This window comes from Prosopis cineraria, unplaced genomic scaffold (assembly GCF_029017545.1).
Source record: "Prosopis cineraria cultivar Desert tree isolate PC_DT_omini unplaced genomic scaffold, ASM2901754v1 PC3, whole genome shotgun sequence".
Lineage (NCBI taxonomy): Eukaryota > Viridiplantae > Streptophyta > Magnoliopsida > Fabales > Fabaceae > Prosopis > Prosopis cineraria.
Window position 1 is genome coordinate 32,204,817 of NW_026555334.1, and position 26,092 is coordinate 32,230,908.

The window sequence follows — 26,092 nt, forward strand, 5'->3', positions numbered from 1 at the left end:
GGTAACTAAAAGAGACCTCATCATACCTTCTCAATCAGGCCTTTATTCAAAATTTTCCAGACTGATCTTATTTCTCACATGACTTGTTACAGTCACACCAAGCTACACGTGTGTGTGTGTGTGTACACGAGTTGTATCAGAATATAATTCGGGTTGAGACTCTGTCAAAAAGCTTTTCATCATATCTTATATCCTTAAAATACAATAGGACAAGATATCCCACTAATCAACACAGATACTAAATGCGTGACATATTCACGTATAAAAAAAAAATTCAAAATCTTCTTGCTCTATGCTGCAGGGACATGAATGAGTTATTGAATTGGGATGCTTTGAAATGCTCACACTTTGACTGAGTGAACAGTGAGAAGAGTCAAAAGCACCGTTTAATAGTGGTTGCACAGTGCAGAGATTGAAACTGCATGCAGCTAGCTAGCAAGGACCAAGGAAGGGCCTACCTATGAAAAGAGAATTTAAGAAACGGGAAACAGAAAAATATAACAAATGGGAAACAAATAAGAAAAAGAGAGAGGAGACGAGAGGAAGCACAAATTCACATGGGAAGACAAATGACAAGAGCAGATCTCATGGAGAGACATGTGAAGCCGTGGGGAGGGGGATGACCACCTTTTTAATGGAAGGTCCAATGGGGTGAAATGCATGTGCCTTTTTCTCCAAATCATTTATACCTTTTTATTTTTTTGAATATGTATCACTATAGGATCATCCTCCTCCTAGCTACCAGTACCACTCTCTCTGTTTTCCTTTTAATTTTAAATAATTAATCAATAGGCCTTAATCTTCTCCTTGATATGCTCAACACTTATTACACTATAACCACTTTACACCATCTTCTCTACGACTACTCATTCAACTATCATTAACTATCCTTCCAACCCCATCCATCTTTTTCTTAGATTCATTCACATCCAATTAACTCCGAATAATTACTCTCTCTTCTCACAATATAAAAATAGAAAAAATTAATGAAAATATGTTTTAAAAAAAATTAGTTTTAAAGACCAAAGACTAAAGTTAATCTTGTATTCATTAAATAATATAAATAAATGATTGAAATATCCTTTTATTTAAACTAACAAAATTTAAAAAATAAAAAGACTGCTTGTTTAATATAAACCTCCTAAGTTAAAAGCTTTGCATTCCAAATCAAAAGCCTTGTACCCTAACTAAAAACCTTACAATCCAAACCAAAAGCTTTGCATCTCCAACCGCAAGCCTCGCACCAACGTTAGAAACCTTATACTAAGCGAGAAGGCCTTGCACCCTAAGCCATTAGCTTTATACCAAAGATAAAATTACTAATTTTTATTATCATTAGTGCAAGACTTCTAATTTGGATGCTAGGCTTTTAGTTGGAAGTGCAAAACTTCTGACTTGAGGGGCATTTGTTGAATATAAAGCTTTTATTTTTTTCAATTTCATTGATTTAAATAAAGGATTATTTTAATTATTTATTCATATTATTTAATGAATAAAATAATAGCCTTAATCTTTGAATTGTATTTGGTTCTTGGAACCAATTTCCCTTTGAATAAGGTCCTTTTTACTGATTTTCCTATAAAAATATTAATAACTATTTAACTATTCTTAAAAAATTAGATAAAATTTTAATCTCTGAAAAAATTTATATATTTTCAATTTCATCTTTATCAGGTGGCTTATATAAATGTCTTAATAATTAAAATTTCAATATCTTTTAAAAAGACATTAAATAAAACAGGGATATAGTTAAAAATATACAAAAACTACCTGATAAATGAAGTATGAGTATAGAGGTATATCACTCAATAAGTTTATCGTTTAAAAATTATTAAGACACATTTTTTTAAAAAAATTAAAACAATTATACCGATCAAAACAGTTTTTATATATGCTGTCTTATCTAAAAATTTGGGATTTAGTAATTTACGAATGTTATATTTATATGAAATTTTTTTTATAGCCATTCAATTTTTATCATGTCAAGTAAGATACAAATTAAACAAAAGGAATCAGACCATTCACTTAATTTAAATTCTATGTCATTTATATTAGAATTATTTTTGATTTATTGAAAATTAAAGTACGCTGCACCTCTTTTCTCTTGGCTAATAAAATATTATCGAGCTCGAAATCTTAAAAAACAAAAGTAATTGTAAGTTGCTCCCTTTTCCTGAAATCATTCAAATAGTGCCACTTTTTCACTGTTAATTAATTAATTATTTATGTGATTGATTTTAGATTTATTTTATTTTCCCCGTTCCAAGCCCTGGCCACAGCAGGGGATACTGCCCCTGTTGAGTTTGGGGTTTTGTCTGTATGGGTTGTTTGCTTCTTAAATGCAAATGGTAGCGCAAGGGCCTATATGTATGTGCCTTAAGTGCACGCTTCCACTCAAAGAGAAGCACCTTTCAACCTTTTCTTTTCCTGCGTAAGAGTTCGTTTCTTGAGTTCGGAGCATCAATGGCTGTCTTGATGGCAATTATCTGTGTGTTCTTGGTGCTCTGTTTTTGCTCTGCGCTCTTGAGGTGGAATGAAGTTCGTTTCAGCAAGAAGGGTTTGCCTCCTGGCACCATGGGTTGGCCTGTCTTTGGAGAAACCACTGAGTTTCTCAAGCAAGGTCCAAGCTTCATGAAAAACCAAAGAGCAAGGTAACGGTACTACCTCGTATAGGTTCTCTCATATTTAGGTGTGTTTTCCTCTGTTTGTAGCCTATATTCTTCTAGGCCTAGCATCTCCCATTTCAAAGGAATAGAGAAATTTGGCAGTTCAAGTTATGACAGGCAATGGGATTTTGGACTAGCTTCTCTTTCTAATATAGGAGATACCAGTGAAAGTGATAATACCAGAAGATTTAATGAACGTTGAATGGAGAGAGGAGGAACATGACGGCCCAGAAAAAGAAAAGTAAAGAAAAGAAAATCTGCTTATGAATGACATTTGCATAATGTAACATGGTGTGTTTAAGTGAAAAAGGTGGTTTAAATTAAATTGGGGGTGAGGTAAGCACACTTAAAACTGTTTTGGTTCATGTACTTTTTTTTTTTAAACCTCCAATGAGCAATGATTGTAATTTGTAACTTCATGTATTTTTATCTTCTGTGAATGGCAGGTATGGCAGTTTTTTCAAATCCCACATACTGGGGTGTCCTACCATTGTGTCCATGGATGCAGAACTGAACAGATACATCCTAATGAATGAATCAAAAGGGCTTGTTCCAGGATACCCACAATCCATGTTAGATATATTAGGCAAATGCAATATTGCAGCTGTTCATGGCTCCACTCACAAGCATATGAAAGGTGCTCTCTTATCCATCATCAGTCCCACTATGATCAGAGATCAGCTTTTGCCTAAAATCGACCAGTTCATGAGAACCCACTTGAGCAATTGGGATAACAAGGTCATTAACATTCAGGACAAAACCAAACAGGTTTGTTTTTGTTAATGATCAAATCTATTATGAAGAAACGGAGATATTTATTTCGTGAAGAAAGTTCCTTATGCAGTAAAGCTCGTTCCCCCCCCTTCTGCAGATGGCCTTTCTGTCATCTTTGAAGCAAATTGCTGGCATTGAATCGACTTCAATCTCTGGACAATTCATGTCAGAGTTCTTCAAGCTAGTTTTGGGCACGCTCTCTCTGCCTATTGATCTTCCTGGCACCAATTATCGCCGTGGGATTCAGGTATGGTTTAGTTGTATTTTCTAAAAAATTCGATTAGATTTTCTGATGGAGTTGATGGAATGTAAAGGTTTTTGTTTACTGTGTTTTGCAGGCAAGGAAGAACGTAATAAGCATTCTGAATCAGCTGCTAGAGGAAAGGAGAGCTTCCCCAGAAACTCACCATGACATGCTTGGATACTTGATGAGAAAAGATGATTGTCGATACAAATTAACTGACGAAGAAATCATTGATCTGGTCATTACGATTATATATTCTGGGTATGAAACTGTTTCAACAACAGCAATGATGGCCGTGAAGTACCTCCATGACCACCCAAAAGTTCTTGAAGAACTCAGAGTGAGTGCCAAAAGTTATCTTACTTTCTTACTTTGTATAAAGTTGGTTTCTTTACTCACCCTCTTTCCACTTTTTGACCATATCGACTGGAATAATTTCACAGAAAGAGCATTTTGCCATAAGAGGGAGGAAAAAGCCAGACGATCCCATCGACTGTAACGATGTCAAGTCTATGAAGTTTACTCGCGCTGTAAGAATCTTCTGCTTTATGGAATAACATCGTTGAAGTCTTTTAAATTTAAAAAGATCCATTTGAGAATCTGACGTTGTCTATCTGGTTTGGCAGGTGATATATGAGACCTCGAGATTGGCCACGATAGTGAATGGAGTGTTAAGGAAAACGACCAGGGAGATGGAGCTGAATGGTGGGTTTTCCAAACTTTTCATCGTGGTCTAATAATAAAATACTATATGATAGCTCTAGCTTCAGCTCCTGTTATATTTATGGGCTCAAGAAGCTGTTTTTGACTTCTCAAGGCTTCTTTGAGGTCACTTTCAAAGCTACGTACTGTTACAGAAAAAAGAGAAGAAAAGAAAGTTCAAATTTATCCGCAGGACAGTGATAATATACACATGGGCATTGCCCACCAGTTCAACAACACCCACCATTCCCACCGTCCCACGAGTTCTTTCTAGAAATGAGAACCAGAAAGTCCTCGTCCCACACAATCGTTATATCACCTTTATTTTATCATTTGCTTAGTTTAATTTCTCATAAATGGTACCCTGAACTCGAGCCTTGTTCATATTGTGTGGTTTCAGGATATTTGATTCCCAGAGGATGGAGAATCTATGTATATACCAGAGAGATCAATTACGACTCGTTTCTGTATCCAGATCCACTCACATTCAACCCATGGAGATGGCTGGTTCGTCCCAAACCTTGGTACATTTCATTGGAGTGTTGGATATACCATATAAGATGAATGTTACTAATGAATGAACTTGAACTGGAGAATACAGGAGAAGAGTATAGAATCGCAGAATTATGTGTTGATATTTGGGGGAGGAACGAGGCAGTGTCCAGGGAAAGAGCTGGGGATAGCAGAAATCTCAACTTTTTTGCACTACTTTGTAACCAGATACAGGTGAGAATTTTGGGTAAGTTGTGGCAGTAACATGGGATCGAATGGAATGGAATTGTTGGAAAGTGTTTTTGAGATTTGAATTTGGCTGCAGGTGGGAAGAAGTAGGAGGAGAGAAACTGAGGAAATTTCCGAGAGTGGAAGCACCAAATGGACTGCACATAAGGGTGTCATGCTACTGACAAGACTTAGCACTTAGGCTCGTGCCTGTGTATGCACTGATGTACAGTGTGAGATATAGTTAGCTTAGCTCATAGAGGTCTTTTTGTATCATACGAAATCAATCAATGACATTAGAGTTCTTTCCCCCTTTTGAAAATAATATTATTCTCCGCTCAAAGATCGATATTAAATTTTATATTTTTTTCCTAAAATTAGAGGACGATTTTCACTATACAATATCAAGATTAATGTATTCAAAAGATATTAAGTTGAAAAAGTAAATAATTTATGGTTTGTATGGTTGAATTGGGTTGGATTAATGAACAAACTGATGACATAATAATTATATTGAAAAAATTATATATTTATATAATAATTTAAATATAAAAAATATATATAAAATTATTATTTAATTTTAAAAATTAAATATTTTAAATTTATCATGACTTAATAAATTACATGATACAACATAATATCAAATAATTAAAAAAAGTTGACATTTTTTTAAAAAAATTGATAAAAAATAAAAAAAATTTGAATAGCTTAGTTTTTGAAAACTAGATCCGATTCTTGGTTTAGTTTTGATTTTCAGTCCGATTGTCGATTTGAAACAGCTCAATCTGACTCAACTTTTAAAACAGTTTTTTTTCATATAAACCAAACTGATGGCCGGTTCAATGTTAAAAACACTGATCATGATACTTTAAACGTTGGAAATCAAAATTTAAAAATTTTAACGTTAACAAGGTTAACAGACATGCAATTTTTTAACAAAAAATTTGCGGTTGGTGTGGTAGTTAGAATAGCGAGAGAAATTTGAATAATGAAGGGTGAATTGTTCTAAAATTTTTACTTTATTAAAATTGTTGAATGTATCATATTTTATTAAAGTAAAATAAGAAGATAATAAATAACTCATCTCGTGACATATGAATAAAAAAAACCAAAACTATTTATTTTTATAAAATAAATACTCACCCCATCTCAAATTATATGATATTTTTGAAAAAAAAATTTTCATCCCAAAATAAATAAAATACTTTAAGTAAATTAAAATTTTATTAAATGTGTCAATTTTAATATTATTCTTTCTCTTTCCATAATTAATTTTAGTCTCTTCTCATTTTAATATATTAAATGGTGAGTATTTTTAAAAATTTATATTTTTATTCTAAAAAGATAAATTTATTAAGTATATTTAATAAAATTTATTAATATATAAGATTTTATTAAATTTATTTTATAATTTGAGATGGAAGAGGGAGTACAAAGCAAGGCAAATTAGTCATTTAAGGGTAATAAATGCTGGGCTGGATGGGGGTTTCTGATAAAAGTAAAAATCGTGGGGCCCATAACAATAGGCCTGGCCCATCACATACACTAGGCGTAGCCAATGCCAGTGGTGGACCACACGTGAACCCATAGTTAATGAAGGTACTGTTAACGTGGGCTGCTGCCCTGGCCTATCAATAGGTTGCTCATATCGAGGACTGAGCTTTGCAGGCCTATACTCTGGGCTAGGATTCCCAGGCCCATAAAAGCTTTGACATAGTTTGTGTCTACCTACTAGTTAGAAGATGCAAACACGAATTCTGCATTTTTAGAAGAAAAAATACAATCACCTGTCTTTATAATTGAATCAAATATTGTTTTTAATCCTTTATTTTTTAATATTTTTAATTTTTATAGTGTTGCTTGTATCAAATTCACGTGCATGTGCTGGTGGGATCTTGGGTTAAAGATGGTGGAGGAATGATGCTGGCTTACAATAGATGAAGTGTGGTATATGAGGGCTTGAAATATTCAGTTAGCAACTAGAATAAGGAATCGTGGCCGAAAATTAAAAGAGAGAATGGGAACAGAGGCCATTTCCTTGGAAAAAGAAGTGTTTTTAGAACAGCTACGTTTTATGGTTAATTTTATTATTTAATTCTAACTTTTTAAATATTAAGGTTTTTTTATTATTTATAATTTTAAGTTTAATATTTTTTACTTATTAATTAATAACAAAAATATATACAAAAAAATTTATATTAATTTTTATCATTAAATATCTTAATTAATTTTTAAATTAAATCATTTAAACAAATTTCAACTTATTTAACTGACTTAAAAAAAAATCCAAACATAAATCATATTATTTTTTTTTTCTAATCTCAATTAAATCTTTTTTTTTTCTAATCTCAATTAAATCTTAATTTCAGTTGTAAGTAAATTTTTTAATCCGAATACACACACTCTTCAAAGACCCGCACCCCCAATTTTTTGCTACAAGAAACCGCATCATCATCCCATGTTTTGGAGTGCACATGAAAAAAAAGGACTAGGCATATCACAAACAACACTGCTAAGAAAATCCCAAATTACCAAACATCGGTCATACTTCAAGCCAGAGGAAACAGTTGGAATATTAAACTTATGAAACAACAAACAGAAAGTTGCCTTAAATAAAGAATATCGTTTTCCATAATGCAATTTCCGGAACTAAAACTGTTACATTCAATATCAAATACAACGGCAAGTGTCTCAATATTGCCACAGCATTTTATAAAAGAACAGTTACTAAGCAAAAGGCCCACCTCTATCCACCTGTTACTCCTCTCATTATATACAGAATTTCGTCGAGACTAATGTGCCTTCTTTGGTAACAGAAAATATAAAACTCCAGGAATAAATTTCAATAAAGGACCTCATTTATGAACTAGGATGTGATTTCTTCCATCTTCTGCTTCTTACTTTTAGGTTCTTCATCTTCTGCCTGGTTGACAGATCCGCTAATTGCTTCTGGACCCAAAAGAGAGAGATGCTTGCTAGTAATTTGACGTCCTGCCCTAAGCTTGGGACCCCAGTGCCTTTCAGGATTTGGTAGAAAGCGAGCAACCTTCTTAGCTTGTGCCTTGCTCAGAGATGCTACTGCTCGAGCAAAATTAGCCTAAAGGAAACACAGTTTTAGTCATTAGTCACTTGCTACCTGAATCACCTAATCCAAATTCTGCACCCGGACCTTGATGGCTCGACTGCGTCCAAAGGTCCTAAATACCCAATATGTCCAAATATGCGCTCATTATAAACATGTAAACGATAGCTAAAAATAACGAGTTACAGACCTCTGCCGAGCAGCAGACATTTTCCTTCCCCAAAAGCATGGCATAAAGGGGAAAAAGAGAAGGGCATACACTTTGCAGATAAATAAAACATATTAGGCAAATTATACCTGAAGGACGGGCTCCTTTGAAAGTATGACACTTCCTGATTGATCTGGAGGTTGGGCTTTCACAGGATGATTTTTCACCTATGGGAAAGAAAAATCAGCAAATGGAAAGTATAGGGGCAAGTGGTTCTGAAATCTTTTGACCAGACTATCCTGACAATAGGAAATGAGTCATCCAATGTACAAGTTGCCAAACTAAGTAAACATTAACATATCACACATTTTACACAAGCAGAAAATTAGTCTGCATGAACCGATACAAACTGTTCACTTAATAAAACCAAATAAATAAATACATATTGAAGCAAACCAGCAATAATCATATGTGATCTCTTACCCAGCACCGCATAATGTCCCAAATAACATCCATGGGTGCATCCGATTTAAGCCCCAATGGATTGACATGAGTTCCGGATATACGGTAGCCAGCATTGACAACAGCAGAGCGGAATATAACTGCCGATGGAGAAGTGCATTTAAGCGTTGAACAGAGGTTATGCAGGCTAAGAAACAAAGGAACATCTGGTAATTCCTGAAAAGAATAAAATGTATATAATTTAGAAAAAACTACATAAGTACATAATTTGCAAGTACTAAATTTTTATAGGCATATCCAGAATGCAGCAACGCTTGATACAAATGTCACACATCTGGATCATACCATCACCTATTATCTGCAATGTCTCAAAAATTAGACATTAAAAAAAATTAACCTCTGATACTGTAGTCAAAACAGCAGATATACGCTCATAAGCAGGATAACGATCTTTCATAGATTTCACATCTGCTAGCATAGAAGCTACCCATTCTTGGTCATGGATAGGAGCACACCATATAGGTCCACCCATATTGAATTTCTTTCCACAGTCACTACATTCTTGAGGAACAGCAGGGCCAAAGCCTGGCAGAAATCTGACACTGTTATTCTGGAAATGGATGAAAAACAATTAGATTTCCCTTCAAGATTCTGACATTCAAGTTAAACAAAATCAGACAAAGCAACACACAATAGACCAAAAGATTGAGTAAGAACTCTTCAGTACACGACCAAAAGATTAGCCAGGGCAAGATTGCAGAAATAATTTCAAACTCAAATTATCATGTTTTGCTAACTTCCAACTCCCAGAAAATCAAGTAACCCACTGGCATTAGATACTTGATACACAACACAAAGCAATAAAAATAAATAAATAAGGGAGATGGTTTGATTCTGTGGAGCCAAGCAGCCTACAGTAAATTAAGATGCAATAAAATTAAAGAGAAAAAAAAAAGGTTTAACAGTTTCTGTGCGTACTATTCTATGTATGATATAGCGTTGACAACATCAAAATCATAAATACAGTGTTCTCAAAACCGAACCAAGCATTATAAAATTAATCTATGTTAATTGTTTTCCTTACATATCTACATTGGCTTGTGATATTTTAATTCTAACTCATTGCATTAATTATGTACTACTAAATTTTGAACTAATAAAATAAGGTATAAAATAAAGTGAAAAAGAGTATCGCTGGTGAACATCATCTGCTGAGTTATTTCTGATCTTTTGTGTCAATCATAAGGCTGAATTCTCGTCTGATGCACAGTATTCCCAGGAAATTTATCCAACCACAATGCAACTTAAAAGGCAAGAAGGTAGGTTTAATCACTCATACGGGATAGCCAAATCAACAAGCAAAAATAGTCAACATAATCATGAAAGATGGATGTTTAACAATAAGAATGATGCCAAAGAAATTTGTACTGCCTAATTCACTGATGAAAACTTGTAAAGGCTACCATAGTCAGAGACTATCTTAGAACAGCATAAATATGCCAACCTACGATTAGAGTAACAAAGAGGAAGAAAAGATAAAGAAATTATGAATCTGAATTAATTTCTTCAGTTTCAAAGGAATTATGAATCTGGGCCCTTTTTGCAATACATAAACAAGAAAATATGATTTAGTGCACAAAATATCCAAATGGCGACTGCAGCAAGCCCAGACAGGATACACACCTTGGAAATGGTCCTCCCAAGGGGCTGCAAGTGGAAAGAATCACAACCGGTACACTGATAAACATATGAAAGCTTTAGTGGTGTGTTTTTCATTGCACTTGCAGAACTGCAACCAATTATTTCAACTTTCAGTTGGCAGCAGAGCACTTTGAAAATATACAAACAGCAGTTTTCAAAGTTGACAAGGCAGAAAAACAAAGGATTTACGTGTATATGCGCACAAAAACGCGAACATAGAAGTCCATCTGAACAGAAAGCACGGGAACAATATACCGCTTGTAACGATTGGCATGACTCTGCATTTCAAGGAAAATAAATAGTTATAAGCATGCTACACAGAAAAACTGAGAGAGAGAGAGTGGGTAGATAATATCAACTTCAGCAGCCAAACAAGAAAGGGGAATACAACACCTATGCATCAACAATCAATGAACAATCAAGCTACCTTGCCTTTCATGACAATGAGTATATTTGTACAATAAGATGATATAGAATTTTTAAGCTTCAAAAAAATACTATGGACATTTGAGATATTTCTTGAATTATATATATTGAGTAGACAATCAACTGATGAAGTAACCTCCAACTTTTTTTCATATTGGCTTTTCTTTCTCTTTTGGAATAATCTAATTTCCTTCAAATTCAAACATCTGTGTACTAATTAAAAGGATATAAGCATTACATGTATACCTCAATGGAGGCGAGAAGGATCCTCAAAGCCATTTCATGGCAATATTTCCCTCTCAGTGGATATGATCCATACCTAGAATCAATAACAGTTGCAAGCAGTTCAGTTTTACCAACCATTGTAGTGCCAGAGATCAAAACCAATAAGAGCATTAACCTACTTTGAATAGCAGACCTCTCCATTGCCCCCACAGAGCACTGCCATATCTGTTGCAGTGCACATCAGCATTCCTCCATCAACAACAGATTGAACCGCTGAATCCAGAAAAACAGAAGGCGAACCATAGGGATCAAGATCAACCTGACAAAGTACAACACAGAGAACAAATAAAGGTGACTCAATTTGAAAGAAAAACAGACAAAGCCTATTTGAATAATATAGAATAACAACAGAAAGTGTTCAGTTAATATCATTGGGTAACAAGGGATGGAGGTGGCCCATTTAATCTCACAAGATTAAAAATTCTTTTCTTCGAATAAAAGGGTGAACATGGGCACATAATAGTAAAATTGACATACCACATCAAATTCTTTTGGGTGGGTTAGCATATATACACGAGCATCAGCAAGATGGGACTCCACTTTCGAACATGCACCTGAACCATTGAATTTGATGTTCCTTCTGCATGCTTCCACAGAAACTATCAAAAGCGACCAAAAAAGAAGAGGAAGAAGTCTGCATTAGTCAATATGCATAGGCTAGATTCTACCCAAAAAAAATGCATAGGCTCTAGATAGCGCAATGTAAAATCATCGATCTCTTAAACAGTAGAATGGAGTATTTAGTTTATAAATACACAAATGAATAGGCCAACCGACAACTCTATCCACAATCAGAGTCTGGGGTGTTGCAGCCACATAAGTGGTGGGCATTCAACATATATCATATATGATTTGTCCTTGCATTTATGAGGGAACAAAAATGGGTTAACTGTAAAGCACCTTTGTCGTTGTCCAGAGCCACAACCTGACCAATCCCTTCTATTTCACGGGCATATCTAAGAGCCCTTAATCCAGAAGCAGACAATGCCTGCGACAGACAGGCAACAATACACAAGATATTAGTTCTGGTCCTGGATTTGCATTTGCAGAAAGCATATCAAAATCATGGGCATTGATCGGATCATGGTGATGAATATAAGGAAACTGAAAATGGTAGAAAACCTCAAGAACTCTAGGCGGCTTCAGTTCCCTCACTCCTTTTCCTTCAGTAATATTGATTGACTTTCCTGTCTCGCTGCATCCTTCAATGTTATCGCCTAAGTCTTCTGTCATGTTGCATGCTTCGCTAACCTTGACGGATTCTTCGGTGGTCGTACAAGAATCCTCCGGAGATTTCTCTTCATCTACTCCACATTCCCCATTAGATTTTTCATCATCTTGCAGGGCTTTAAGGGGAACTTCCTTCATAACAGATTCGGAAGAATCCTTTTCTGATATTTTCCGTGATGATTTTCTTTTCTTGGACAACCATGCTTCATGCTCTTGCTTACGCTTGGATATAAAAGTTCTCAAAACAGCAATTGATATATCCCTGTTATTAACCTGGAAATTATGCAATGCATCGATTAGAATGCTAACAGACCAGTCCAAAGTACAACGAAACATTTGATTCCAATGAAAACGTCGATTCCTTTGATTCTCGAAACTCTCAGTAGCAAACTAGACTTCAATGAAGTAAGGAAAAAAAAAAAACCAAACTTTATACCTGGGTTTTATTGAAGAAGACTTGGTTTTTGGCGTGCATAAGAATCTCAGCTTCCCCTTCCTTAATGATAGTATAATCATTGAGATCTGTCGCCATAGTTTCGCACTAGTGTTTGATTTTGGAAATTGGGGTGGAAATTGAACTCCAGCGAATTGGCATGCAAGGGAAAAATAGTGCGGATTTATATTGGCGGTTTGTGCTACAAGGAGTGGAAACCAAGCCTATCATTAAACCCTAACTGACTGTATAGCGGGTGCAAATAAATTTATTGGAAAATATTTTATTTATTACACAATTAATATGTTTTCTATATAATTTACATATTTTTATTACTTGTTCTTGTTAATAATTAATAATTAATTTGTATTTGAATTCTAGAATTAGAATGAATTGAGATTTTGACTTTTTAATTTTTTGATAGGGTGGTTTGAATTCTATAAAAAAATTTCCAAAAAAATAACACTATCAAATTTTAGATTAATTTATTTTAGATATTTTAAATTTTATATTTTAATATATTTCACATTTATTTTTGATATTTGAATTCTACGTCAAGATTTAAAATTATTTTTATTAAAATTATATATGTGTGTGTGTGTTCAAAGTGATGTTGGAAGTATTTTTGAGTCCTTGTTATTTTCGTGACTTGCTGAGGGCATGATAGTATGCTATTCAATTTTTCATTTTTATCCGTCTCTCTATTTTGCAATTATTGGCTTTACATCTTCATCACTGTCCAAGTCATGTCTGGAAAAGAGATTGATTGGCTGCTTCTCATTTACTCAGATATAAACCAAGTAAATGGCGGTCAAATCTACATTAATAGAAACCAGTTTGAAAATGGCAGAAATTGCTGCAGTCAATTAAATTGAGAACATAGATTGCCATAAGAAGATCACAAAGAAACATAAGAATTAAGCTATTTATAAACGATTAAATAAATTTTTTTAGATACTAAAGTACTTAGAATGAAGTCAATAATTTAAAAAATACTATTTTTAGCCATTTAGAGCCAATTTGTTATAAGATTAGTATGTAATTTGAACTCTGAACTATAAATTCAGAGACAATTTAAATGTTAAACTTATATTTAATATTTTTAAAAAATAAATACATAAATTGAATATTCTTTTAGACACTAAATAATTAAATTTGATATAATTTCACCCCATCATTAAATTAAAACAAATGTTAATACTTTTAAAAAATAAGCTTGATATGCAATTTTTTTCAAAATTTATTTTCCCTCTCATTCCTACTTTTCTTTGATGAAAATTGCACATCATGTGCCACTTTTTTAAAAAATAATGAATTTTTATTTTAATTTAATGATGGGGTAAAATTATTTCAAATTTAATTGTCTAGAGTTCAAAATATATTAAAGATAAATTTAGAGTTTAAATTATTTTTAATTATAATTCAAGGTTTAAATTACATATTAATTTTTTATTCTAGATAAATATTTGTAAAATTTAATGCTAAGCACAAACGATTAACAATGACTTTGTCAATCTAAAAGATATATTATTGTAAGCTAGAATTAAGTTTAAATAACTCATTTATATTCTGTTTTTTATCAATATATATTCATAAATCATAAAAGTTGTCCTATAGTAAACATACTAAGGAGCATTTAAGAGGATACCCCCCAATTTAGTGTTCCTTCCATTCTAATATATATATATATGTGTGTATGTATATAATAGTATAAAACAATAACTAGCCTATGTCCATGGATGATAAGTGCTTTTTTTTTTTGGATAACAAGTGTCTCCTACAATTGTCTCTCATTAATTTTATCATTTATTTCTTAATTCTCTCCCCCTTTATCTCCATTTTTATTATTGTGACTTCCAATAATTATCTCATTATTGTTATGAAAATAGAAATTGAGGAGGAGAGAAGAGAGAAAATTATACTGAGAGAATAAAAGAATAGAGAGCTTTCTTATTTTCAGTATGTAGACCTTCTATTTATATATGCAAATATATTAATTAAAGTAAATAAAATATATAAGATAATAATAATTGAAAGATATTATAGTAACCAAAAGATATTAGAGAATTTGAAATAATGAACATCCACGTAATATCTTAATATTCATAATAATTATAAAATTTTAAAAATTTTATTGTAGACAAAGTGTATAAAATTTATGATTTCCTATTTTAATTGATTTTAAATGAATAATTATACGGAGAATTTTTTAATTTCTAAAATATTTTATATTTTTAAAATTATACATAAATTCTATGTATCTTATTTATCTCTAAAAATCTCCCGATCATCCCATTTTAAAATTTAGACAAATAAATTTAAACAACAAATTTATTGTAAAATTTTCATTTTTTAATTACTTATTTAATTTTTAAAATTTTAATTTAAAAAGAATACATCAATTTGGTGTATCTTCATTATCTCCTTTTTAAATTTATACTAAAGTGAATAACAGTACAAAGAAATTTTAGAATATTTTTTGGAGTGTCAAGTTTACCAGATTCCTATCATGAATACTTACTTTGTTTAATGTTAATAATGAATAAAATGTTGCATATCATTTTTAGTATCATAATTTCCTCTGCATGATCTATCATAATGTCTGATATTTTTAAACATTAGGTTTTAAATTTTGTTCAGTCGAACGATCTTTTATTCTCAAGATTTATTTGCATAATGTTGTGTATTTGCATGAGGATTTTAGGTTTATATAATTCAGATTCAAATTTATTTTCTTTTCAAAAATTTAAATAAATTATTCACATTTTAAAATTCCACTTCCCTTATAATATCATTGTAAATTTTAATTTTTTTCTCTCATTTTAAATTATAACCTTCTATTTATCAAACAAAAATTTAGATTTTGATTTCAAATGACTATCATAACTTTCCAACTTCTTATTTTGAATTTTAAATTTCAATCTTGAAAATCAATTACTAACAAAAATCATGCTTTATATCTTCCAAGACCCCAAAAGTCTCTCTACTAGGGTTGCACAAAGGATTGGACGGTACTGAATTTTGGTTTAACTCGAAATTTGATCTTTTTCATGAAAAAGACTGAGTTAAGCAACTTGTAGTCAAGTGTTGTCTAGTAATAACTCGAAGATTAACAAGATTGAACTTAGTCTATAAAATTGAGAGATTGGTCCTGTTAGTATAATACTCATTTAGCTTTTTTTTTACTTTTTCTCTATGAGAGGCATAATCCATTTCAACCTAATAAACTCAATTAAGATAATAAGATCACTTATAATCATAATAAATTTAAAATAATTTTTAACAAAAAAAATATTTCAATTACAATCTAAATGGTTTAAATTTATAATTTCAACAAAATAATATTCAACAAACTTCAACAACATTATATTATTAGAAACAAACTCAACCAATTTTCATGCAATCATCTCCTTAGCATAAATTACACTTAAAGCATTATCAAAAATAAATAAATTATAATTATATTAAATAAATTAATAGGACTGGATTAGACCAAGTGGTCCGGATGTCCAGTCTCATATCCAGTCCAACCCAAAGAAATAGTCTAATCTTCTTAATCTTTTTGGTCTTGAAAGACTAATGTTTATAAGGATTGGACAAGATAAGACCATCTCGAGTTAGACTGGGTTAGACAGGATCAGAGGACTTTTGCACAACCCTACTCTCCACTATCAATTATCTCCTCACTTTAAATATTATCATAACTTCCAAACTTTTTATTTACAATTTTAAATGTTGATTTTAAATTTTAGAAAAATATAACTTTAAATCCTCATACTTTACTCACGTTTTATTATTGATTCCTGTACTTTTATTTTTTATTATTTTAAGTTCTTCTATGAACAAAGTATAAGGATCTTGGAAGAACCTAAAATAATAAAAAATAAAAATATAGGAACTAAAAATACTAAAAAAAGATATATAAATTAATAGTAAAATGCGAGTAAAGTATAGGGACCTAAAGTTATATTTTTTTTAATTTTTTTTTAAAGTTTAGGTATCATAACTTTCCGCCCAAAAATCTCTCCACGTATTAATCATAGATATTGCAAAGTAACTAGTTTAATTTTTTTATATTTATTTTTAATTTTTAATTTATAATAGACATGGGTAAAAAATAGGTAATTGCATAGGTTGCATGATGTACCCACGATTTGATGCGACCGTTTTTCTTCCTATCTAGGGACAAGGTCAGCCTTCTCTATTTAGTAATGTAAAGGTTCTATACCTTTCTTCCTCAGAGATTAGAGCATTTCAAATCTCTTACGAAACACACTTATAGCACAATTAGGCTTGAACATGAATGAAAAAAAATATTTCCGGTAGAAATCTGGTAACATGGTTTTATTATGCGCATTTCTTCCCATTTCTCTTCCCTCTCATTCTTGACTTTCACCCTTAACAGAGGATCACTAACTCTTGCTTAGATTTTCTTCAATCAAGTTAGTTAGTTAATGCTTTGCACTATTATATTTTGTGTGTTTCTAATCAATGTATTCAATTCATGTCTCTTTGCTTCTACTTCCCTTCTACATACATGTCTGAGTATGCTTTTTTTTTTTCTTTTTCTCCTTTCTTGTCTTTTATAATAATTTTCTTTTATTTTCCATTTCTCATTATTCATGATGCCTGTTGCAAGAGTTTGAGAAATTGTTAGTGGAAATAGAGGTTGACTATTAGTTCTGATTTTGACCAAGGCATGTGGGTTGAGAAAAGAATGTTGAGAATTGGAGTTTGTGCAGCTAAACAAGGTAATTTGTTTTCCTTACGTGTTGTGCTGACCATTATGCTCTGTTTTATGATCCCATCAATTTTCTTGCCCTCAAATCAAACTCCCCCTTCATTCTTGCTATGTTTGTGCTTTTGTTCCTCCATTTTATTTCTATTTTATCTAAGCGGGATCATTCTTCGTTTCTCTGTGTAGCATCATACAGAGAGAATCCACTAGAAGTGTATCATTTATTTATTTTTGGATTGAAGCCTACATTTTAACAAATTTCAATTAAATAATAAAAAAATATTTATATATTATATTTATTGCAATTAAACAATTAAAAATTATCTATTGTAATAGTCATTTATATTCATTTTAGTTTTAACAAACACTGCCAAGCTCAAGCCAATAATGGTTCAGGTCTTGTGAAAGCATATTAAATGTCCATGTTTAGAGGTGTAACAGATGTGGAATTTCTCGGGATGAGAATTTCATCAAATATAAAGTCAAGGGTTTAAATTTTATTGTGGAAATTTAATGTATGATTCATACTCCCTCTGTCCCAAATTATAAGATACTTTTAGACAAAATATCACATATTAATAAACCTCATTAAATACACTTAATAACTTTATCTTTCCAAAACAAAAATATAAATTTTTTAAAAATACCCATCATTTAATATATTAAAAAGAAAAATGATGCAAATTAATCATAAAGAGAGAAAAAATAATATTAAAATTGGTGCATTTAATGAAACATTAATCTACCCAAAGTGTCTTATATTTTAGGATGGAGAAACTTCTTCAAAAGTGCTTTATAATTTGGGATAGAGGTAGTAATATTTATTCTTCTTTCACATTGAAAAATGAAAAGCTTCTTTGGGTTTTTGCTCAAGTTGAAACATGTTTGTCAATCTTACAAATAATTTAAACTTTCATTGATTATGAAATCAATTTTTTATATGATATTGCAGAAGAAATGATGGTCAGATCTCATAAAAGCCCTATTTATACTTGAAAAATCAAGTGCACAAAGATTAGTAGATGCAATCATCTACTTAAAATGTTTCTATTGTAATTAATCTGACAATCCACCAAATTATAGTTTTGAGTAAATTCATGCTTATGTACCAGCTAATTCCAAGCTTTACATGCAAAGCTTTATATAGTCTATTGTTTTGAGTTTTGTTGTTTAATATTTTATTTTAATTTTAATCATTAAATTGGTTTTAGCATATAGTTTTGTTTTAAGATAAGGACACAAGACTTTTCAATTTAGTTCAACTTATTATATATTTGTTTTCTTTAATTTATATTAAAAATTTTTGAGAAAACTAGAAAGATATCTCAAAGGAGAAAGATATATACTTATGTTTTAGCTTTTATATCATTATTTAATTAAACCAATTAGTTTGGTAGGGTAGTAAAATTAAAAATACTTGTAATTTATTTATTTTGTTAAAAATAAGTTGATTTTATTAGAAATAAAAACTCCACAATTAATTATACGTAATGAATATCACTACCATAATTCGGTTTAGAATTATGAAAATATCATTGTATCTCATAAGTATATATGTGTTTCCACTTCCATAAATAATATTAATTGAAAACTTTATAACTTAAAATTGATGAAGATTTAGAAAATATAAATATATGAATGATTTTAATTAATAAAAATTCAAATTCTAAATATTAATTGTACATTATTATATATTTATATTATTTTTAATTTTTTCACACCCTTGCAATACTAATTATAAGATAAAGTTTTAAAATCCTACATGGACCTTTTACCTCCCAAAAAAAAAAAAAAGAATCCTACATGGACCTAAATGTAGAGTAAAGATGTGGTGGTTAAATATTCTTTTCCCAACATTACCTGTCCTTAATTATAGAATTGAAAAATCATACAATTTTTTTATAAATTTAAAGTATCAACTATTACTTTTTTAGAACACTTGAAACTAGTTAATATTGCCTGATAATTAGGACCACAGGTAGTGCATCATTTATATTTTCAATTTATTGGAAGAACATTTTTGTTGGTTACCTTGTTCTCTCATGTTTTCTCATATTCACTTTGGCTACTTGGTTTTAATATCTTCTAATCATATTTAAATTTGTCGAAGTAATTCATTATGTGACTACAATAGGTTCCTTCCATAGTTATGATTATGAATCGTTGTGTGATTTTAATTGTTGTTAAAGTACAACATTTGATTTTTGTGTATCGCATGAAGGAGTAAATAACTAAATACTAAGAATATAATAGTAAAATTTTATTTAAAATCCTGGTAGTAAGCACTAAGCGCTCAAGACAATAGTAAGCTTTTCTACAAAATATCTCTTTAACACTAATAAAATCATTAAATCAGTCTATATTAGTTCATTAATGATCACTAATATTACAAGTTATTGAAAGAATATCAATTATGTTAATTTTACTATTAATATAATCTTCCTGTTTGATAAAAGCTAGTTATTGAAAATAGCAAGAACCTGCCTTGAGACTTTATATGAAATTTGAGATTAATAAGTTACACTATCTAATAAATAGTTTCTTATGAATTTTTTTGAATACATCGATTGATAATTGATAGTTGATGATTACAACTAAATGATGGAGTGATTTTTTGCAATGCATGATAAGGGTCATAATATCAAGGTAAATGACTTGTGAATGATACGTTGGCTTATAATATAAATAAATTTTAGGTATCAAAAAACCTTCTTTATAATGGCTTCAATTTTTGGCCAAAATATATGATGCCTTCAATTTCTTAGCAACGATTCATTCTATATTATTCCTTCTGGCGGCCAGCAATCAATAAACAATTCAACCACAGCAACACCATCTGCATTATTTATATAACTTCTTGTCTCATGGGATTGAAAACTTATGGGGATATTCTGAACCACCCTGAATCCGTTATCACCCTCCTATCGCCTAGCGGCTCACTATTTTTTGGACCTTCCATTCTAATTCTACATTTGTTAGATGTCAGGGAAGACCAAGGTTCGGAACTGGAAGGACTTAATTATGATTGGTATTCAGTAATATTATTGCGATTTGATCAAACCAAGATGCATTAAAACGAACCAAATCAGATTATATGATATTTCCACCACTTTCCACCCCCTTATTGGCTTGATCTTAATACAATGCGGCTAAAGCTAAACGCAAGCGTCTTGCTATAGAAAGATAACATTTCACTGAAATATGATTTCCCTGGCAGCTAGTTCTCCTATCAACCAAAGCCTACAATTATATAGTTAAAAAAACAATGAAAATAAGAAAAGAAGTCTATGCTCAACAATTGGTAAAATGATTAATAAAAGAAAGAACAGATCCAATCCTAAAAATCCATCTTTTGTCATGGAACATGAATTTTTTGTATCTAAAATTAAAATTAAAAATACATCCAACTTAAAATTCAATCCTCTGCTCTTCTCTGCTAATCCTCTAAGCCTCTCTGCGCACAAAATACAGCTTACCCATCACATGAAGGATGGCAACAAATGCTATGAAGCCAATGCTCATTACCAGAACCACATTAGGGGAGATCTTAAGTCCTGGTGCATCATCTGTGTAAAATTGAAGCATAGTTCCGGCTGCCCCTCCTGAAGCTCCTCCACCGGTTGTTCTCCTCCTGCGCATACTTGCAGTGGCGGCTGCACTTCCTCTGGGGGGAGCTGTTCCACCTAAAGCCATTTTCTGAAACAGATATACAGAGATTTAGCAGGTCAATCCAAAGAATACACGCAAAGCCTCCAAAACGCACAAATATGAAGCACACAGTATGCTCTGTTGCTCGAAATCTTCATGAAAATAAACTGAGAAACTTTCGCAGTCTAGGTGCAAAGAATAACTAGAACCTACAATGAAGCAACAGAGAAGTGCTATTAATTTTAAATTACATCGATATCTTTCCCTCACTTTTAAGTTTGTTGAATTGATGATCTGATAAACCTCTCAAAAAACAGGACGTTGCTTCATCTTAAATATTAACATGACAGGAAAATACCAGAATAACGATCATCAATAAACAAGACATCTGCAGATATCTTAAGCTCTCTTGAATATTGATTCCCAACATAAAAAACAAGCAATTTTTTTTCGGGTAAAGCTCTACCGGATAGGATATTGAGCCATTTTTTCATTAGATCCACTATGAGATTCTCATGTTAGTGAATCTCAAAAGCCGTCCGTATAGTATTGACATTCTGGTGACAATCTATTTTCCACTAAACAAGCCAGTTGAACAATTACGAATCCAAACAAGAATTCAACAACCACTAGGAATATGAACAAAAAATACCATATAAAAGGAAACAGAAGTTGGATCTGCAAGAAGAATTTTCTAAATATTAAATCATAGTGAAAATTCTAATTGGATCTAACGAAATTATAGGGAAAACAACAAAATCAAATAAAAGCAAACGGCGCCATGACGACGCAACAGGGTGTCAAACTAAATTCCGGCAAAACACAGACTCAATCAAATCCCAGAAAAGGATTGAATAAATTAACAGATCAGATTCAGAACTAAGAAAAACTCAATCAAACAAAACGAATTGACGCTATAAATCTTCAACTGCAAAACCCTGATACATTTATGAAACACGCCAGATCTGTGATCTGAATCAAAAATTGGAGAAAAAAAGAATCGAAAAATTCAAAAGAAGACGACCAAAAGGTACCTGGGATGGGCGGGCACCAGTTAAGCGAGAGATCTGAAACGGGGATGGACAGGCCGGCGGTGCTGTATCTTTCTATGCCTTCGATAATTATATTAATTAATAAATAAACAACGCGTTTATTCCAAACTTGATTGTTTTTTCTGGATGAAAATTCCAAACTTGGTTTTATAGGCACCGGATGGCTTTTGTCCACGTAAAAGTGGCCAATCATAGCTTGTCACCTAATAAGTTACAAAATATAACATTAAAATTAAGGTGATTGGCACACTGTGATCCACATGAACTGATACGGATATGTATCACATCCGATCGTTCATTTTTAAAAATATCGAATATATTTTATAAATACATACATATATATAATAAAAATATTCAAAATATAATTTTAATTAAAAATGTTTAATTAAATTATACATGTAAAATCCTATATGATAATAACAAATAAAACATAATTATTAATTAAAATTTTATTTTATCTTTATCTAATTACGCATTGCCTAATCTTTAGTAATAAATATAATATCAATATCTTCTCTTTCTTAAATTTTATGAGATTATATTTCCAAGTTTTTATAATTTACAAAAAATGTAATCTTTATTTTTTTTATTATATCTAAAATTTATTTTTTAAGAAAAATATAATGTTTAACTTTAAAAGCAAATAAAAAAGATATTAGTAATAAAAAGTTTAATATCACAATTTTTATTAATATTTGATTTTTTAAAATTTTCTTGAAGCATCTACTCACAATTTTAAAGTATCAAATATATATTAAAATTTAATTTTTAAACTAAAAATAATATTTTAATATTATGAATATGTATAGAAGAAGTATAAACAAGTATATCCAATATCAATATGAATACAAAAAAACAATTGAAATAACAATGCTTCATGTGTGACACATGCTTTGGTTATTTAAATAAATGATTGAGAATTCAAATCCAACTCATGGTATGTGTAACTTCCTTTGATTCAAAATATAAATAGGTTTTTTTTTAAATCCGTTTACCAATAAAATCCTCATTTTTTTAAAAATATATATTATTTTTTTATTTTTAGTTCCAATTACCAAATATTTTATTATGAGTGAGAGATAATTTTGCAAGAGGTTCTAAATTAATAAATAACAGGATAAAATGGAGAGAAAAAATTTACATATACAAGATTTTTTATACTCCTCTGATCTTATTTAAATTTACTTTTAAAATGTTTTACTAGAATAAGAAAAATCTTAAAATTATTAATTCTATTTAAAATTTAATAAATTTTTAACTTTATCTTTATTATGTATACTTTAATACTCTCTCGTTCAAAAATATAAGATATTTTTAATTAAATCTCATCCTCTAATAAAGTAGTTACTTATTTTTAAACTAACTCTATCTTTTCGTATTTATCTCTATTAAATACTCTATAATAAATGCAAATTCATTATTAATAGAGGCACTTTTAAAAAAAAGACAATAATAACAACTCAAAGACTAAAAATGTATTACATTTTTGAACATCCAACTCTTAAAAAAATACTTTATATTTTTAAATGGAGGGAGTAATTTATTTTTTTCTTCAACATTCAATTGAAAATAAAAGAGAAAATTTGCATTAAAAATTTAATGAGATAATTTGTAAATAATATAATTTTTTTCTATGCTTTATAAATAGAATCAAAAGCAGTATTTTGAATTAAAGGAGAATGTTTATATTCTGGAGGGAGTACATTTTAATTGTAAAGAAATTAAAATGTTTATTTCTGAAAGGCTATAAAGAAATTCTCACTGATTCAGTTTATGATTAATTATTATGTTATGCAATCAATTCACAACCCCCTCGTTTGATTTAATTCTATATTAAATTTTCCATTAAATGTTTTAATTTGTACTCTCTTTGATTTTATTCATAAGTTTTTACATCATATTTAACTAGAATAAAAAAAATTAAATATTATTAACTCTATTTAAAAATTCAAGAGGCTTTCAACTTTACTCTTATTAAATATATTTTAAAAATAAAATATTCTAGTATTTAATAACCTTTCTAATATCTAATAGGAGTAAAATAATAAAAATAAAACTAATAATCATTAAGGCACCTTATAAATAAAATAAAAATAAATACTATTCCTTTCAACCTTTTTTATAAGTGATGTTGTAAATTTTTTTAGTTCTTTATATAAATTACTTTTTTTTGTTGGGGTTTGCAACCCTTGAGGTACAATTTCTAAGAAATTTTAAAGAAAAATATAATATTTTAATTAAAAAAATCTTCCCATATATTAAATCACTCTTTTTTGAATCTAGAGATAAATAAATAGTGATTTATTTTAAAATAATTTTATTATCCTAACCAACTCACATTGGTTTTAATGAATTAGTTATAATAAGTGACTTATTAAAATAAATTAGAGGAAAAACTAAAGATATAATATTTGAGAGTTTATAATTCATTTACATACTCTGCCGTTTATTACGTATTATATATTGGTAGACAAAGGACTGTTTGTTTTAATTATTTTATAAAAAATTCACTTATTATTTTATAAATCTATTTTGTGTGTTTTTATTTTTTTTTTGGTAAAAAAGAGAATCTTAAGATTTTTTATAATGTTTGTTTAAACTTTAAAAATGATCAAAATTAAAAAAATTATTATTTTAAAAAATTACTTTAAATACTTTGTGAAAATAAAATTGATGCCATTAACGAGAGAGAATGCTTTAAAAAAGTGGAGTACAAAAAAATATCATAAAATTTTAAATTTAAATTATTTAAAACAAAACAAAAATAAAAATATTGTAAAATTAAAAAAATATATAATAATCAATTTTTGATTATTATTATAATCAAACACAAAATAATGTCTGCTTTTTATAAAATCTTTAAATGATATAAAATTAGTTATTTTTAATTTTAAACAAATGAGCCCAAAACTAAACTACAAGTAAGGTTGTTAAACTCAAAAGTTTAAATAAACTTGTAATATAGAGATGTTAGCTCAAAACGTAAACTTGTAAGAGTTTGACTCTATTAAAGTACATGATTAAATAATTAAAATATAAAATATGTTTATAATTTAATTTAAATATATTTTAAATATAAATTATTGAAATTAAATTTATCTACCTTAATAGATTATTATATTCAACATAAAAATTTTAAAATATGGCAACTTATTTTTGGTATATTTCGTTTTTTTTGAGTTTTATTTTTCATTAATCAAAATCACTACTACTATTTCTATGAATTAAATTCTACCAATATATATCTATTTTGCTCAATGAGTTTATGAGCAGATTGGCATGATTTTATAAGCTAGAAGCGTAAAAATAATAAACTTGGAGAATTAACTCTAGAGTTTGATAATAATGACTACAAGTGTTATTATTTGATTTAATTAATTTAATACAAATTAAACCAGCGTTAATATGCAATAAATCTTAATTGCAATAATTAATTGTTAAATAAATGCAAATTGTAAAGTCTCACTTATTAAATTATAATTAACTTCAAAATTCATGGTAATCAATGGATTAATCCCCACAAAGGATTACTAAATTTGTAAAATTACATAATTGAGATAGAATTCTCAAATCATTTACAATGGAATTCCAAATTCAACATTTTTAATTCCTATCAAATACTAAAGATACTTAAATGAAAGTTTTAAAATAAGACAGAAGCTTGAAAACACATTAGAGACCTAAAATAATGAATTTCAAAACTCAAAACTGTATTTGTGTAGAAAAATGTGTCATGTGCCATAGCCAAAGACATATGTGCCATGGCTCACTTGCCTTTGTG

The 26,092-nt window shown here is 30.0% G+C and overlaps 3 protein-coding genes across 3 annotated transcripts; 1 reads left to right on the forward strand and 2 right to left on the reverse strand.

Moving 5' to 3' along the window:
• Positions 1-2,347: 2,347 nt before the first annotated feature.
• Positions 2,348-5,431, forward strand: LOC129306523 (cytochrome P450 85A-like). The gene is made up of 9 exons (XM_054947162.1): positions 2,348-2,651; positions 3,113-3,434; positions 3,538-3,687; positions 3,779-4,024; positions 4,128-4,214; positions 4,311-4,389; positions 4,787-4,893; positions 4,988-5,112; positions 5,204-5,431. The coding sequence occupies exons 1-9, from the start codon at positions 2,464-2,466 to the stop codon at positions 5,289-5,291; spliced, it is 1,392 nt and encodes a 463-aa protein (XP_054803137.1). The 5' UTR covers positions 2,348-2,463; the 3' UTR covers positions 5,292-5,431.
• A 2,262-nt stretch (positions 5,432-7,693) lies between these two features.
• On the reverse strand, positions 7,694-13,085 carry LOC129307446 (tRNA (guanine(26)-N(2))-dimethyltransferase 1-like). Its single transcript, XM_054948413.1, has 12 exons — positions 12,877-13,085; positions 12,333-12,713; positions 12,111-12,198; positions 11,688-11,809; positions 11,330-11,469; positions 11,172-11,244; positions 10,689-10,777; positions 10,482-10,587; positions 9,196-9,408; positions 8,820-9,014; positions 8,486-8,563; positions 7,694-8,203 (listed from the first exon to the last, which is right to left on the reverse strand). Exons 1-12 carry the CDS (start codon positions 12,970-12,972, stop codon positions 7,973-7,975), a joined length of 1,812 nt encoding a protein of 603 aa, XP_054804388.1. The 5' UTR covers positions 12,973-13,085; the 3' UTR covers positions 7,694-7,972.
• Positions 13,086-20,899: 7,814 nt separating this feature from the next.
• On the reverse strand, positions 20,900-22,452 carry LOC129306478 (protein transport protein Sec61 subunit beta-like). The gene is made up of 2 exons (XM_054947092.1): positions 22,294-22,452; positions 20,900-21,307 (listed from the first exon to the last, which is right to left on the reverse strand). Exon 2 carries the CDS (start codon positions 21,302-21,304, stop codon positions 21,056-21,058), a length of 249 nt encoding a protein of 82 aa, XP_054803067.1. The 5' UTR covers positions 21,305-21,307; positions 22,294-22,452; the 3' UTR covers positions 20,900-21,055.
• Positions 22,453-26,092: the final 3,640 nt, after the last annotated feature.